Source organism: Nicotiana attenuata, chromosome 9, assembly GCF_001879085.1.
Source record: "Nicotiana attenuata strain UT chromosome 9, NIATTr2, whole genome shotgun sequence".
NCBI classification, from domain to species: domain Eukaryota; kingdom Viridiplantae; phylum Streptophyta; class Magnoliopsida; order Solanales; family Solanaceae; genus Nicotiana; species Nicotiana attenuata.
Window position 1 is genome coordinate 24,840,172 of NC_031997.1, and position 17,314 is coordinate 24,857,485.

Genomic DNA, 17,314 nt, shown 5'->3' on the forward strand with positions numbered 1-17,314 from the left:
CAAACGCCAGACGCGTTTACTAATTTGAAAAGGATAACTAAGTCACATATCCCTGTAGAGAATGTGCCTATCCGAATTGATGTCCTAGTAGGACCATCTACTAGCGTGAGAGCTAGTGAACCTAAAGTATGCCTGAAGCGTGGTAGGCCTTTGGGTTCTAAGGATCGAAATCCTGGAAAAAGAAAATCGACAAATGATCAAAACGATACTATGAAGGGATCTCCTGAAGAGACCCAAGATCTAATTAGTTCTGAGATATCTGAAGAAATCAATGAACCCGAGGCTCAAGTGAGTGAGGAAATTTTAATAAGTTCTACCGGTGATGGGATTAATTTAAATCGTTCTGAAATAGTGGTCGATATTATTTTTGCATATATTGTTGCAAATTACAGAATAATGCACTCCATAAGTTGACCTTGCACTATTTTAGCCTAGTTACAAGTTTGCAAATATATAGCCAAATATCAATAAGATCTTTTCTTTTTCCATTCTCTCTAATTATAACAACCTCATTTATTCCTACCTACCCATATTGTAGCTCTATCCTCATTTTTTACCCATAAATATTTAATTTAATTAATGAAAAAGAATCATATGCAAACAAAACTGAAAACAAAAATAAGTTCCCCATTAAGTCAACACTCATTCTTGCCTTCTTCCATAACCAATACTTCTCTGAATTATTTTTTTTATTTTGTATATCTTCAGGTTTATACATACCTATCACAACTGCAAAACGCAAAAACAGACGCGAGAAACCTAAAGTCTCATCTCCTTTAATGCTAATCTTGTTAAATTTCGATTATGATTTTGTAAGAAATTTGGAGTGGGTATTGTTTGAACTTATTAGAAATAGTCTAAGTAGGTTGTATACAAAGTTTGAAGCTATTTGTTGGAAATTTGGACTAGTTTTATACTAGAATTGCATGTGAAAATCGTACAAAAATTTCGTCAGCGATGCTTATACACTTTTATACAATATTATACACTTTTATACAAAGAGGTACATTATGTATATAGTTGTATAAAAGTGTATAAAGATGTATATAGGTGTATAAGAAGAATGAGAAGAAGAAGAAAATGCGAGAAATTCACCAAATACCTGTAAATAATGTATCAACCTTGTATATAATAGTGTATAAGTTGTATTTATACACTATTTATACAGTATTATACATTATTATACAAATGAATCCTATCAATGGAGCTTTACGTGTTCTTCTTCTTCCTTGGGCATCCTCTGAAATTTAACTCAAATATAGCCTAAATCTACTCCAAATCACTTGAAATTTACGTTTTGAACTCATCTTGATGATTCCAACCAATTGAGACAACACCCATTCCAAACAACTAACAAATCGAAAAACTCAATTTCTGAAATCGAATCTTCGAACCACCTGTAATGGTGACTTTTATTTTTTAAATCCTTAATTAACCATTGGAATCCGGAAAAGAATTGAAGGAGAATAACAATAGTAGAGAAATTCTGTGGTGCAAAGGCTGACTTGGGAAGGAGAATAAGAATGAAGAAAAAAGGGGGAATGAAGAAGAAAGGAGAACAGAGAAATAAGGGGTGGGCTAACTGGAATGAGGAAAAAAGGGGAGTGACAAGGGATGTAACTGGAACGAAGAAATAAGAGGGGAACGAAGAAAAAATGGGCTAACTGGTGAAAAATAATTTTCAGGTTATGTACAACCTGGGCTACACTGGGTAAGGGCTTCAAACATGGGCCATTTTCTGATGGGTTGTTGGGCCAAGTGACAAGGGATGTAATTCTCCCCACTTAATATTATGCAAGATAGTGAAGATCTTGAACCCCATTCTGTCGAATAATGTCGACAAATATCTGATCGGCCAAATGGCAAGAGGCAATTCAATCAGAATTGAACGCACTTGCTAAAAGAGAGGTCTTTGGACCAGTAGTCCAAACGCCTGCTGTATAAAACCAGTTGGTCATAAATGGGTTTTTGTACGAAAAAGGAATGATAAAATGAAATTGAAAGATACAAAGCTCGCCTTGTTGCACAAGGATTCTCACAACGACCTGGAGTCGATTTTGATAAAACATATTCACCTGTTATGGATGCCATAACATTTCGATACCTCGTCAATTTAGCACTACATGAAAAGCTTGAAATACATCTAATGGATGTAGTTACTGCTTATCTGTACGGTTCACTTGATAATGAATTTTATATGAAAATCCTTGAAGGATTTAAAATGCCTGAAGCAAATTCAAAATCTCAGGAAATGTATTCAATCAGATTACAAAGATCTTTGTACGGTTTAAAGCAATCTGGGCGCATGTGGGATAATCGCCTTAGTGAATATTTGCTAGAAGAGGGTTACATAAATGATGATATTTGTCCATGTATTTTTATAAAGAAAATGGCATCAGAATTTGTTATAATTGCAATTTATGTTGATGACATAAATCTTGTTGAAACTCTAGAAGAGCTCCAAAAGGCAATTGAATATCTTAAGAAAGAATTTGAGATGAAAGATCTTGGAAAGACAAAACTTTGTCTTGGTCTGCAAATTGAATATTTAACAGACGGGATCTTTATCCATTAATCTGCCTATACAGTTAGGGTCTTAAAATGATTTTACATGGACAAAGCGCACCCATTAAGTACACCAATGGTTGTTCGATCACTTGAAGTGAATAAGGATCTATTCCGACCTCCAGAAGAGGATGAGGAAGTCCTTGGTCCTGAAATACCCTATCTTAGTACAATTGGTACACTTATGTATCTTACTAATGCTACAAGGCCAGACATAATATTTTCTGTTAATTTACTAGCAAGATATAGCTCTTCTCCTACACGGAGACATTGGAACGGGATTAAGCATATATTGCGATATTTAAAGGGAACTCTTGATATGGGTTTATTTTATGCTAACAAAGGTAATGTAGATGTTGTTGGTTATGCAGATGCAGGTTATTTATCCGATCCACATAAGCTCGATCTCAAACTGGGTACGTGTTTACATATGGAGGTACTGTCATATCATAGCGCTCCACAAAGTAATCTATTGTTGCTACTTCTTCAAATCATGCTGAGATAATAGCTATTCATGAAGCAAGTAGGGAATGCGTATGGTTGAGATCAATGATTCATTTTATTCAAGGAAAATGTGGTTTGGAATGTGATAAAAGATCCACAATTTTATACGAAGACAATGCTGCATGCATAGCCCAATTAAAGGGAGAATTTATAAAAGGAGATAGAACGAAGTACATTTTCACCAAAATTATTCTACACACATGTTCTTCAGAAAAATGGTGACATTGATGTGCAACAAATCCGTTCAAGTGACAATCCATCAGATTTATTCAGTAAATCTTTGCCAACTTCAACTTTTGAGAAGATGGTATACAAGATTGGAATGCTGAGACTCAAATATTTGAAACAAGGTTTTTATGAGGGGGGGTAAAATACGCGCTATAATCTTTTTCCCTTACTAAGATTTTTCCCGCAGGGTTTTCCTTATAAGGTTTTTAATGAGACAACTAGCTATGCGTATTACTAAATATGTGTACTCTTTTTCCTTCGCTAGAATTTTTTGCCACGGGGTTTTTCCTAGTAAGGTTTTAATGAGGCACATTATCTTTTAATGAACATCCAAGGAGGAGTGTTATAAATATATTATATTATGGATGTTCATTTAGTACTCCGTTGTAAATAAGCTTCCTGAAGAAGCTTATCCATATAGGACTCCGCCGTAAATATGTTTATCTATATAGTACTCTATTGAAAATAAGCCTCCTGAAGAAGTTTATCACTTTGGTACTCCTTTATGGATAAACATTACCCTGGTAGAAGATTATCCATTCCTCGTACAATAAGCTTATCCTTTCGGTACTCCGTTATAGATAAACATTACCACCGGTAGAAGATTATCTATACCTAGTACAATAAGCTTATCCTTTCGGTACTCCGTTATGGATAAACATTACCCCGGTAGAAGATTATCCATACCTGGTACAGTAGCAGCTTACACAACAGCTTCCTTTCTTTTATAAATAGAGGAGATTTCAGTTCATTATGTACATCAGTTTGAAGTTGAATAGTATATCAGTTTCTCTCCATACTTGTCTTTACTTTACTGTCTTTATTTTATAACATATACCGTCTTTTCTATATTAAATCATATTGGGTTTTGGATGTGTTTAATTAATATATTAAATACTTAAAAGAGGGTGAATGGGAAATGGAGGGAAATAAAATTTTTGAGTGAAATTTTAAGTTCCCCCCCCCCCCTGGCAAATGGGCATTATCCCATATTAGAAGAGGAAGAGGTTTTTTATGGGTATATAAGCAATTGCTCTTCTTCTAGCTCTTAAAGAGTTGAGAAGAAGGCAAGCCTCGCGCCGTCGTCGTCGTCGCTCGCTCGGCTCGGCTTCGGCTTCGGCTTCGGCTACGGCTACGGCTTCGGCTTCGGCTTTGGCTTCGGATTCGGATTCGGATTCGGATTTGGATTTGGTCAAATGATCGATTGATTGATTAACTTTTTGGACCAAATTTATTTGTTAATAGTAAAATATTAACATAAATATTATTAAATATTTGTTTTAATAACAAAATATTAATATTAAATATTAATATTAAATCCAATCCGTTTTTCTGTTTTGGTAACAGAAAAGTAACTACCCTCTTCAATTTTCCCTCTTTATTTTCCCTCTTTATTATTGAGTAAATGGCCATTTATGTAATGGCATTTATGCTGTGGGCGTTTTGCATAAACAGCCATTCTGAAGAGTTGCACCTCTTCAGATTTCAGCCTAACTTTGGCTATAAATACAACACTATTCTGCTCAGAATTTCACTACGATTTTCTGAGTTTCTTCTCCTTCTTCTGCATACTTTTAGCATCAAACAAAGCAAAAAATAAGTGTGATTTGCTACCGAACTTTGTGTTCGCTGAAACACTGGGGTTTGAAGTATCACTACACCAGTGTGTAATTCGTTCTATCCTGGGAGGAAATAATCCATAACCTTGGGTACTAGGAGGGGATTAAATTCCTTAAGGAAACACTGTGAATTCAGTGGGCTCGAATTGGTTTTATGTCATTTCTGTTTATGTTCATTTCTGTTTATACTCATTTATATTTCCAGAATTATTTTACAAATACAGTCTACTAACAAGCTTAAGGAATTTAATCCGATTTCTGTATTTGTACTTACTGTTTCTGGAAGAGTAAAACATTTGTGGTTTTGTACTCTATTAAAATCTACGTGATTTTAACGTTTGTGTCATTCTTTTACAGAAATGACTAATGAAAATGAGAACCAAGCTGTTCCAATGGTGACTGCCAATGCCTCAACAAGTCGAACGACACCGGCAGCATTGGCACCGGCGGAGAAACCCGGAAAATTTTCCGGGATTGATTTCAAGCGCTGGCAGCAAAAGATGTTCTTCTATTTGACTACTCTAAGTCTCCAGAAGTTCATTAAGGAAGATGTTCCTGTGCTGTCCGACGAAACTCCAGAAACTGAACGCTTTCTCGTGATTGAGGCGTGGAAACATTCAGATTTTTTGTGCAAGAATTATATTCTAAGCGGGCTGGAGGATGCTTTGTATAACGTCTACAGTGGCGTGGAAACGTCAAAGGAACTGTGGACTGCGCTTGAAAAGAAATACAAAACCGAAGATGCCGGGTTGAAAAAGTTTGTTGCTGCAAAGTTTTTGGACTACAAAATGGTAGATAGCAAGTCTGTTATTACCCAAGTCCAGGAATTGCAAGTGATTATTCACGATCTCCTTGCTGAAGGTATAACTCAAATTAATATTGATGTTGAAAGTAGTAATCTTGATATTTTTACTAATAGAAATTTCATTGAAGGTCTTGTTATCAATGAAGCATTTCAAGTAGCAGCGATGATTGAGAAGTTGCCTCCTTGTGGAACGACTTCAAAAACTACTTGAAAACACAAACGCAAGGAGATGTCCCTTGAAGATCTCATTGTTCGGTTGAGAATCGAAGAGGACAACAAAGCTGCTGAAAAGAGAGGCCGTGGAAACTCAACAATAATGGGAGCAAATATTGTTGAAGAGAATAAAAAGAGGAAGAAGGCTTCTGGACCGAAATACAACCCAAGCAAGAAGCGGTTCAGTGGAAACTGCTACAACTGTGGAAAAACTGGACACAAATCTACGGAGTGTCGTGCTCCAAAGAAAGACAAGAAGAAGGGTCAAGCAAACATGGTTGAAAAGCGTGATGATGTTGATGATTTATGTGCCATGCTTTCCGAATGCAACTTGGTGGGCAATCCTAAAGAGTGGTGGATTGATTCTGGAGCCACTCGCCATGTTTGTGCTGTTAGAGAAGCTTTTGCTTCTTATGCTCCTGTTGGACCCGATGAGACGATTTCTATGGGAAATGCTTCAAAGGCGAAGATTGAAGGATGTGGGAAGATATTTCTCAAAATGACTTCCGGCAAAGTGGTGACTTTGAACAACGTCCTTCATGTTCCCGAGATTAGGAAGAATTTAGTCTCTACTGGACTTCTTGTTAAGAATGGTTTTAAATGTGTTTTTGTTTCCGATAAGGTTGTAATAAGTAAGAATGAAATGTTTGTAGGAAAAGGTTACCTCACTGAGGGCCTTTTCAAGCTGAATGTAATGGTTGTTGAAAATAATAATAAAATTTCAGCTTCGTCTTACTTACTTGAGTCAAATGAATTATGGCATATACGTTTGGGTCATGTCAATTATAAAACCTTACGGAAAATGATTAATTTGGAAGTATTGCCCAAGTTTGAATGTGACAAATCAAAATGTCAAGTATGTGTGGAATCTAAGTATGTTAAACATCCTTATAAGTCGGTTGAAAGGAATTCAAATCCTTTAGACTTAATTCACACAGATATTTGTGACATGAAGTCAATACCATCTCGCGGTGGAAAAAAGTATTTCATAACTTTTATTGACGATAGTACTCGATATTGCTATGTTTACTTACTTAATAGTAAAGATGAAGCAATAGACGCATTCAAGCAATACAAAAATGAAGTTGAAACGCAACTTAATAAGAAAATCAAAATGATAAGAAGTGATAGGGGTGGTGAATATGAATCTCCTTTTGAACAAATATGTTTAGAATATGGAATTATTCATCAAACAACGGCCCCTTACACGCCCCAATCCAATGGGATTGCAGAAAGAAAGAATCGTTCATTAAAGGAGATGATGAACGCATTATTGATAAGTTCTGGTTTGCCACAGAACTTGTGGGGGGAAGCCATTCTTACGGCTAGCCGAATACTAAATCGAGTACCCCATAGCAAAACACAATCCATTCCATATGAAAAATGGAAAGGAAGGAAGCCCAACTTGAATTATTTTAAAGTGTGGGGGTGTTTGGCAAAAGTGCAAGTTCCTAAACCCAAAAGGGTAAAAATAGGACCGAAAACCGTTGATTGTGTTTTCATAGGATATGCGACTAATAGTAAAGCATATCGATTTCTGGTTCATAAATCAGAAAATCCCGACATTCATAATAATACGGTTATAGAATCAGATAATGCTGAGTTCTTTGAAAATATATATCCGTATAAAAAGGAATGTGAGTCGATTGGTGAAGGATCTAAACGACCTCGGGAAGAAACAAAAGAAAGTACACTTAACCAAGAAGATCCAAGACGTAGTAAACGTCAAAGAACGTCTACTTCATTTGGACCAGATTTTGTGACTTTCTTATTGGAAAATGAGCCTCAAACATTTAAAGAAGCTATGTCTTCTTCGGAATCATTGTTATGGAAAGAGGCGGTCAATAGTGAAATAGAATCCATACTGAACAGCCATACATGGGAATTGGTTGATCTTCCTCCTAGAAACAAACCGTTGGGATCTAAATGGATCTTTAAGAGGAAAATGAAAGATGATGGCACTATTGACAAGTATAAGGCAAGACTTGTGGTCAAAGGGTATAGACAACGAGAAGGTCTTGACTATTTTGATACATACTCTCCAGTTACAAGAATTACATCCATACGAACGTTAGTAGCGTTAGCTGCAGTTTATGGTCTTGAAATTCATCAAATGGATGTTAAGACGGCCTTCTTAAATGGAGAGTTGGAGGAAGAAATTTACATGGAACAACCTGAAGGGTTTGTGGTTCCAGGTAAAGAAAAGAAGGTCTGTAGACTTGTTAAGTCCCTTTACGGATTAAAACAAGCACCCAAACAATGGCATGCTAAATTTGACCAAACAATGTTGTCAAATGGATTTAAGATAAATGAATGTGATAAATGTGTGTACATTAAAAATGTTCCAAATCACATAGTCATTGTTTGCTTATATGTGGATGATATGCTCATAATGAGTAATGATATTGCCAATATAAATGCTACTAAGCGTATGCTAACTAGCAAGTTTGATATGAAAGACTTGGGAGTTGCTGATTTAATTCTGGGAATTAAGATCCATAAGACTTCTCAAGGTCTAGCATTGTCACAATCTCATTATATTAAGACAGTACTTGAAAAATTCAAGCACTTGGGCTTTAAAGTTGCAAAGACTCCAATTGATGTGAATCTTGCATTAGCAAAGAACAAAGGCCAGAGCATATCACAATTGGATTATGCTCGTGTGTTGGGTTGCTTAATGTACATCATGAATTGTACGCGACCAGATATAGCTTGTGCTATAAGTAAATTGAGTCGATATACGAGCAATCCAGGCCAATCTCATTGGATGGCCATGAAACGAGTTTTGGGGTATTTAGTACATACCCAGGACTTTGCTTTGAACTACAATAAATATCTTGCGGTCATTGAGGGATACTGTGATGCAAATTGGATCACCGGATCAACTGATTCCAAGTCCACAAGTTGATATGTATTCACTATTGGGGGAGGAGCGGTATCTTGGAAGTCATCCAAACAAACTTGTATTGCCCGCTCTACAATGGAGGCTGAGTTCATAGCCTTGGATAAAGCCGGTGAAGAAGCTGAATGGATCCGAAATTTCTTGGAAGATATTCCATTTTGGCCCAAACCGTTGGCACCAATATGCATACATTGTGATAGTCAAGCGGCAATTGGAAGGGCTGGGAGCGTTATGTATAACGGTAAGTCTCGCCATATACGACGAAGACATAAAACCGTTAGACAATTACTCTCTAGAGGAATTATCACGATTGACTATGTAAAGTCAAGTGATAATGTGTCGGATCCACTTACAAAAGGCCTAACTAGAGAGGTAGTTGAGAAGTCATCAAGGGGAATGGGACTGTGGCCGAGAACGGTTCAAGGAGATCAAACAAAGTCATTTATTACGGTTCAACATTGTCAACTAAACTTTTGGTCCATTCTCGTGATGAGACAATGTTCAGTACCAAGGATAAAGCATTAAGGCTTTTTAATGATTTCTAAATTTGATACGGGGTATATCAAATAGTGTATCTACGGGATGACACGTTTAGGAATCACCTATGTAAGTGTGAAGTGTTAGCCGCTTCAAGGAGAACATTGTAAGGCCAGTTCTCCATGCACTTATGAAACCAGGTGGTGTTCATGGCTGAAAAGAACACAACAATGAGAACCAAAGACGGTTAAGGGTTGGTTGTGTGACTTGTGGTTGTCTAGGTATACACTAAAGTTCGACGGTTCAAAGATATCAAATCTACCGATTGATCGAGTATATCTGACATAAGTTCACTACGGAAAGTTCAAAGGGAAACCTACTTATCCAGATGCAATTAATCCTTACTTGCGAATCACACAGTTTTTCATGCATACTTCCGTGATATAGCCATTCTCCATTCATGTGGGGGATTGTTGGGTTTTGGATGTGTTTAATTAATATATTAAATACTTAAAAGAGGGTGAATGGGAAATGGAGGGAAATAAAATTTTTGAGTGAAATTTTAAGTTCCCCCCCTTGGCAAATGGGCATTGTCCCATATTGGAAGAGGAAGAGATTTTTTATGGGTATATAAGCAATTGCTCTTCTTCTAGCTCTTAAAGAGTTGAGAAGAAGGCAAGCCTCGCGTCGTCGTCGTCGTCGTCGTCGCTCGCTCGGCTTCGGCTTCGGCAACGGCTACAGCTTCGGCTTCGGCTTCGGCTTCGGCTTCGGCTTCGGATTCGGATTCGGATTTGGATTTGGATTTGGTCAAATGATCGATTGATTGATTAACTTTTTGGACCAAATTTATTTGTTAATAGTAAAATATTAACATAAATGTTATTAAATATTTGTTTTAATAACAAAATATTAATATTAAATATTAATATTAAATCCAATCCGTTTTTCTGTTTTGGTAACAGAAAAGTAACTACCCTCTTCAATTTTCCCTCTTTATTTTCCCTCTTTATTATTGAGTAAATGGCCATTTATGTAATGGCATTTATGCTGTGGGCGTTTTGCATAACAGCCATTCTGAAGAGTTGCACCTCTTCAGATTTCAGCCTAACTTTGGCTATAAATACAACACTATTCTGCTCAGAATTTCACTACGATTTTCTGAGTTTCTTCTCCTTCTTCTGCATACTTTTAGCATCAAACAAAGCAAAAAGTAAGTGTGATTTGCTACCGAACTTTGTGTTCGCTGAAACACTGGGGTTTGAAGTATCACTACACCAGTGTGTAATTCGTTCTATCCTGGGAGGAAATAATCCATAAACTTGGGTACTAGGAGGGGATTAAATTCCTTAAGGAAACACTGTGAATTCAGTGGGCTCGAATTGGTTTTATGTCATTTCTGTTTATGTTCATTTCTGTTTATACTCATTTATATTTCCAGAATTATTTTACAAATACAGTCTACTAACAAATCATTTATACAACATAAATCATCTCATAATCAACAAATATCAAAAGTAATAAATTTCCTTCAATTAAAGGGATTGACATACACAAGACAGCTTATAATACTTCCAGAAGCTTGAAGGCATTGACTAAAATATGAAATTGATTATGGACCTAGTCATCACATCAACCTTTACACACACACAGAGTGCTAGCCTACATTGAAATTAAACCTTCAAAATATATTGATCCCTTAATTCTCAAGAAATAGAATTATCTTTTGTAAGAAGTACAAAATACAAAAGAAATGAGCTGAAAAACGCATGTATAATCTTTTTTATTATTATATAAAATGAATTTATCAACAATCTTATTATTATACGGCTTTTACACATTATTTTCCATTTTATATAGAACGCATGGATGGAGATTCATCATATTTGGAGTAAAATTAAAGTCTTATATTCTCACCAAACACATTTGGTTTAGTGCCAACGGTTTTTGCTAGTATTGGCAGGTACACTGTCACATAATGAAATGTTCACTTCACCTTTCTAGCTTCTGTATTAAGACTAGTTTATTTATCTCCTAATTAGGTGAGCCAACAATTCTTTAAAATATTATCAAAATCTCACTCTCTCAGTGTAATTAAGAAAGGGAAAATCATTAAGGATTCGAGATTATTACATTGTTTGTTGTTTAATATTCGACTAATTTAACTCCATATTTGATTCGTGATTAGGTTTAAATGAAACATATAATAAAACCACGCCCGTTGCCATGTCAATTATTATGTTTCTTGTTAGGAGATCTATGTAGATGTTTAGTAAACGTAAGTACATGTATTAGCTAAAATATCAGAATTAGGAAAAGGAAAAAAAATGCATGTTTTATTTAAAAAATAAATAATTTCTTGCTTTGTTCTGTGAATGATTAGTCCAATATCTTGGGGTGTTAGCTTAATAGGAATATTTGTAACCTAAAGTCAGTCAAATAGCTTTGCTTATATTAGTCGTTTAGCTTCGACTTTAGAAAGGGTTCAACTTCTATACATTGTCAGTACAATAACTTTTATATTATTAAATTTTAAATAATAAGTATATAAAATTATTAACAATAATTAGTAGAATTAGTAATCTGGTAATTAATAAGACATGCAAATTATATTGATTGTGTAAAAATCTATTTAGAAGTGCTAGTGGACACAAAAACTATAAGGTTCGAAATACATGCAAACTGTTCGCGTACTGTAATATACAAGATATCAAAAAGGGGTTCAATTTTTATACATTGTTAGTGTATGATAATATTTATATATTAAATTTTAAAAAATTAACTATATATAACTATTAATAATAAGTGAAATTAGTAATATGCTAAATAATGTGTAAAAATTTATCTAAAATTCCATTGGACATAAAAAAAAAATACTAGGTTATTTCTTTCCATCTGTTTGAACCTCGATGGATCGACAAAGCTACCTAATATTTGTGCTGGTAGAAAGTAACAGTTACTAGTAAATTAGTCGAGATATGCGTAAGCCGAATACTATAGTATAATAAGTTTAAAGATGTTCATCAACCGTTAGGCCTAGAAGACCAACCACAGCTAAAATTAACGACGTTAGCACCAACCACACACTCCACATAAGTTGTAAATAAAGGCTTGCAATTTTTCTTCTACATTCTCATTCAAGACACAAAGCTCTTCCTTTCCCCCCTTCAAAAAACCCCACACCCAACAAAGAAAAACTTAATCATCTCTCCAAGTTCTTCAAATTTCATTTGTACGTGGAGCTGTAGGAGCTTAACTTTATTTGTGTAATCATCATCAATATTATTTGAAAAGGTATATTTATATATCTACAATGTCTTAATTTCTTGATCTTGTTTTAATCTTTTTATTGTGTTAATTTTGATCGTGTTTTGCACGTACACATTTTGTTCGTTAAGACAGAAGCTGACAATTTGTAAAGTTAAGATTAGCACGAACAAAAAAATGGACATTTCCGGCCCGTTTTGAGTTTGGCTCTTCAGTGTCAAAGATATTTAGTCATAGTTAAGGTTTAAGTTGAAATCATGAAACATGCAAAAATACATGGTGCTAAGACACATAAATTTTCTTTTTGCCGGACATTAATATTATTACCTAAAATAAATGTTTTGTGAATTCATCTTCTTGTTTTTATTATGACTTTTGTCGGATGCTTAGATTCATTCACCTTTTCCCAAAAGAATAGTTTATAAGAGTAACATAATTAAGGCATATTTTAGAGTATGATAAATTGTCCAATTTTTTTCATATTAATCAAAGATAGAAAAAGATTATAAGGTGGTTTTTTTCTGATTTTCTTCGATTACTACATGTTGTTTCTTTCATTTCGGTCATGTTATTATCTTGTTGTTATTACAGCTTCTTTTTTATTGCTTCTACACTATCCTTTTTTTCATTATTATTGTGCTTATGTGTTCATTGAGCCGAGGGTCTATTGGAAGTAGCCTTTCTACCTCTACACGGTAAGGGTAAGGTCTGCGTACACACTACCAAAGCGTATGTACCTTATCATGCGGTGTCACGGGACACCACTTGGTCGAAATTTTTCACTAGATATTTATAAGAAAAATAAAAATATTGGGGATACATCTAGAAAATGATACCGCGCTTTTCGTTATTGTGATTTATTTATTTGCATATTTCTTTAAATTGTGACATTGCTTATGTAAAATCATGCGACGCCACTTCACACTACCCTCTTCAGACTCCACTATATGAGATTACACTGCGTATGTTATTGTTTCTTCTAATATTTTGTGTTTCTTTTGGTTGATGAAGATGGGAGAAATGACAAGCTTTCAGTTGGGTGTGGTGGGAGCACTGTTTCTATCAGTGGCATCTTCAGTTTCTATTGTTATTTGCAACAAAGCTTTGATGAGTAATCTTGGTTTTCCCTTTGGTAATATTTCATTTTCCTATAACTTACACTTTTGGCATTTGGTAGAATTTTAATCAATATAAAATATATAATCTTATCATAGTACTTATCGAACTTTCAATATAATATTCAAGATTCAATTATTTATTATTTCAAGATTATTAATGCATATATTTATTTATTTTGATTATAGCCACAACATTAACAAGTTGGCATCTAATGGTGACATACTGCACACTCCACGTGGCACTGAAATTCAATTTCTTTGAAAACAAGCCTATTGATATGAAGACTGTGATGCTTTTTGGTATCTTGAATGGTGTATCCATTGGCTTTCTCAACCTTAGCCTTGGCTTTAATTCCATTGGCTTTTACCAGGTATAAATCAATGCCAAACTATTACATATTTTTGTAATGTATTATTAGTGTGTGCATGTGATGTGATACACAAATTTAGAGGTGGCAAATGGACGAGAATTAGGTCAAAACAGGTCAAATCAATAAACAAATCATGACCCAACTTGTCCGATATTTGGTTGAGTCAAGATGAATCAAATAACGGTCATAATCTAATCCGGTCAATATGACTCCACACACTCTCTTCTTTTATTTGAAGAAAAAAAAACTAATATATTTTGCTTAAATTAATTGTTAGCCTAAGTTCTTAAAAATTACACATATTTCTCAATCTCCAAATTTTATTTTGTATATTTGGATATGGTTGCTGCATTTTGACTTAACTATCTGATTAAATAGTTTGATAGGTCATTTCGGATTCAATTAAGTCAATTCAAGAAAAATGGATCATAAACCCGTTTAAACTTAGGTGGATTACCGAAAAGTGAGCTAATTTTGGCACCTCTAATATACATATATTACGTCTAAGCTGAATTGATAACTCTAAATTTTGAATCCGCTTCTGTACCTGACAAGCAATAGAAGAGCCACGCTTATAAATAAGGTGCTAATTTCTTTGTATGCTTTTTTCCATTGTGTTTGCAGATGACAAAACTAGCAATTATACCTTTTACCGTACTATTAGAAACCATTTTCTTGAAAAAGCAATTCAGGTAATCCATTATTATATATTTTAACTAAATTGCAAAATAAAATACATTTGTTACTGTTGGTTCACTAATCATTGTCTGTTGCAGCCGAAATATTAAGTTGGCTCTGTTCGTTCTGCTGATCGGAGTTGGCTATGCCTCCATTACTGATCTTCAGCTCAATTTTGTTGGAACAATTCTCTCCCTTCTCGCCATTGTTACAACTTGCGTTGGACAAATTGTATCCTTTTTATGCTTAACCGGACGTAACGAATTTTACATTATCAGTATATTTTACGGTAACTTGTTATAGTAAACTATTTATGGTCGGTTACTTGGAGAAGCGGACCTATATATTATAATGAGGGGTCACCTGACCCCGTAAGCTTCAACAAAAAACTTGTATATATATATACACCTTGAAAACAGTTAATTTAACCTTTAGGAGGCACTGGTTGAGCAGAATATTGTGCTCCCGTCGCGTAAAAATCATGGGTCCGTCTCTGGTTACTTGTAGTTATCTTTAAATGACTTGATAATGTAAAAGTTTTTACACTATCAGTATATAGAAATTAACCTTTTTTTTATTTTGTAATTTGACTTAACCTCAAATTCAGCTGACCAACACAATTCAAAAGAGGCTCAACATCTCATCAACTCAATTGTTGTATCAATCAGCCCCTTTCCAAGCAGCTATTCTATTTGTATCAGGGCCTGTAGTTGATCAATTCCTTACCAAACAGAGTGTCTTTGCCTACAAATATTCTCCTATTGTTGTGGTAAGAAAAAACACTATACATAAATATTCTTAAATTTTTTTGGTTTCCATTCTGTGTCCGGTATCCGCATTGGAGTCCGACTATATCCAGATTCCCGCTGCGTAAGGCCTCATGTGGGGAGAAACGCTCCCTACTAAGGATTTTCCCATACGCAGGGCTCGAACCCGAGACCTATGATTAAGGGAAGAGCAGCCCCATTCGCTGCACCATATCTTTTGGTGGTACATTATATTCTTAAATTAACATCTATTATCTTGTACTAAAATTTTAACAATGTGTTTCTCAAATGCAGGGATTTATATTGTTGTCATGTTTGATTGCTGTATCAGTGAATTTCAGCACATTTTTAGTGATTGGAAAAACATCACCAGTTACATATCAAGTGTTAGGCCACCTTAAAACATGTTTGGTTTTAGCATTTGGATATACATTGCTACATGATCCTTTCACTTCAAGAAACATTATTGGAATTCTTGTAGCCATTGTTGGAATGGGATTGTATTCCTATTTTTGTGTCAATGAAACCAAAAGGAAACAAGTTGGAGACCTTTCTTCCATGACTCAAGTAAGTCATTCTTCCTCTTCGTAGAAATAACACCAGGTAGCCACTCTAAATGGTTGTTATTTAGGAATTAACTAATGTGTCCTGAATTATAATTTTTTAATTTTTCAAATTAAGGGCCCGTTTGGCCATTAAAAAAAGATTATTTTTTCGAAAAAAATTTCACTTTTTTCGAAATCAGTATTTGGCCATAAAAATTTCAATTTTTACTTGAAGATGAATTTCGGAATTTTTCGAAAATTTGAAAAACTCCAAAATGCTATTTTCAAAGTTTTCACTTCAGATCACTCACAAAAATTCGAAAACAACCCAAAATTATATTCATATCCAAACACTTATAAATATGGGCTTGTTACACAAATAGCTGGCTAAATTCAATGTTTTTTGTAGCCGGTATACATTGATTATACACAGTTATACATATATTATATATATATATACACGCGGCCATTTTTAGTTTAAGAGATGGGGTGGGCGGTTATTTGGTCTAATTCTTCTATAAATATCATTTTCACTTGAATTTTTTTTGCTACTTTTTTTCGAAATTTTACAATCTTATGTCCAAACGCCCACTAAAAGTTCTAGTTCAAAATTTCAGGACAAATAAGTATTGGTTAATTTCTTAATATCAGCCCTAAAAATGGTTGTTTGTGCAGTTAGCCCTCCTTCTCATAACGATTTGAAGATGTTGTACTTTGTGCTATAAAACATATTCGTTCTAAAATTTGTATTTTTGTTGTTATCTCAGGTTAAAGATAAAGATACCACTGCACCACTTCTAGCTGGGAAGAATGGCCAAGTTAAAGAAAATAACTCCCTTGTTTAAATTTTAGGGTTGAAGTCATGAAGATGTTTTTGAACAAAGAATTTTTATTTTCAATTGAGAGACATTCCACTAGATGGATGTAAATGATTTTTGGCTCATAAAATACCCTGCACTCTTCGTTCCAAGATTTGGTCATTGCTAGATTTGTATTTTTTACTTCTTACATGTAGACAAATGCAATTAAGAAAAATTCTTCGTTACATCATATATGGCCTATTGTGTTTTAATTCTTGTGTCATGTTTTCACGACTAAAATTTATATTCTTGTGATAGATGAATGAATCTTCCATATAAAAGGTATGGGTTCAGTTCTTACTGTCTTCTCTTCCGACTTTCATATCTCCCAATTTAATTTTTAGAAAAATTAGATGAAAGAAAAACTATTTGTGAATAAGCCACTCTAAAGGGCTGTT

General features: G+C 34.5%; 1 protein-coding gene across 1 annotated transcript; it reads left to right on the plus strand.

The window, feature by feature from the left end:
- LOC109232175 (uncharacterized membrane protein At1g06890-like) lies at positions 12,436–17,106 on the plus strand. The gene is made up of 8 exons (XM_019397854.1): positions 12,436–12,604; positions 13,589–13,709; positions 13,882–14,066; positions 14,691–14,758; positions 14,843–14,975; positions 15,352–15,513; positions 15,806–16,078; positions 16,824–17,106. Exons 2-8 carry the CDS (start codon positions 13,589–13,591, stop codon positions 16,899–16,901), a joined length of 1,020 nt encoding a protein of 339 aa, XP_019253399.1. The 5' UTR covers positions 12,436–12,604; the 3' UTR covers positions 16,902–17,106.

Excerpts from the sequence above, each read along its gene's own strand:
- LOC109232175 (XM_019397854.1), top strand. The coding sequence starts at position 13,589 with ATGGGAGAAATGACAAGCTTTCAGTTGGGTGTGGTGGGAGCACTGTTT. Across the intron at positions 14,759-14,842 it reads TTCTTGAAAAAGCAATTCAG|CCGAAATATTAAGTTGGCTC; the intron begins GTAATCCATTAT and ends TGTCTGTTGCAG. Across the intron at positions 16,079-16,823 it reads ACCTTTCTTCCATGACTCAA|GTTAAAGATAAAGATACCAC; the intron begins GTAAGTCATTCT and ends TTGTTATCTCAG.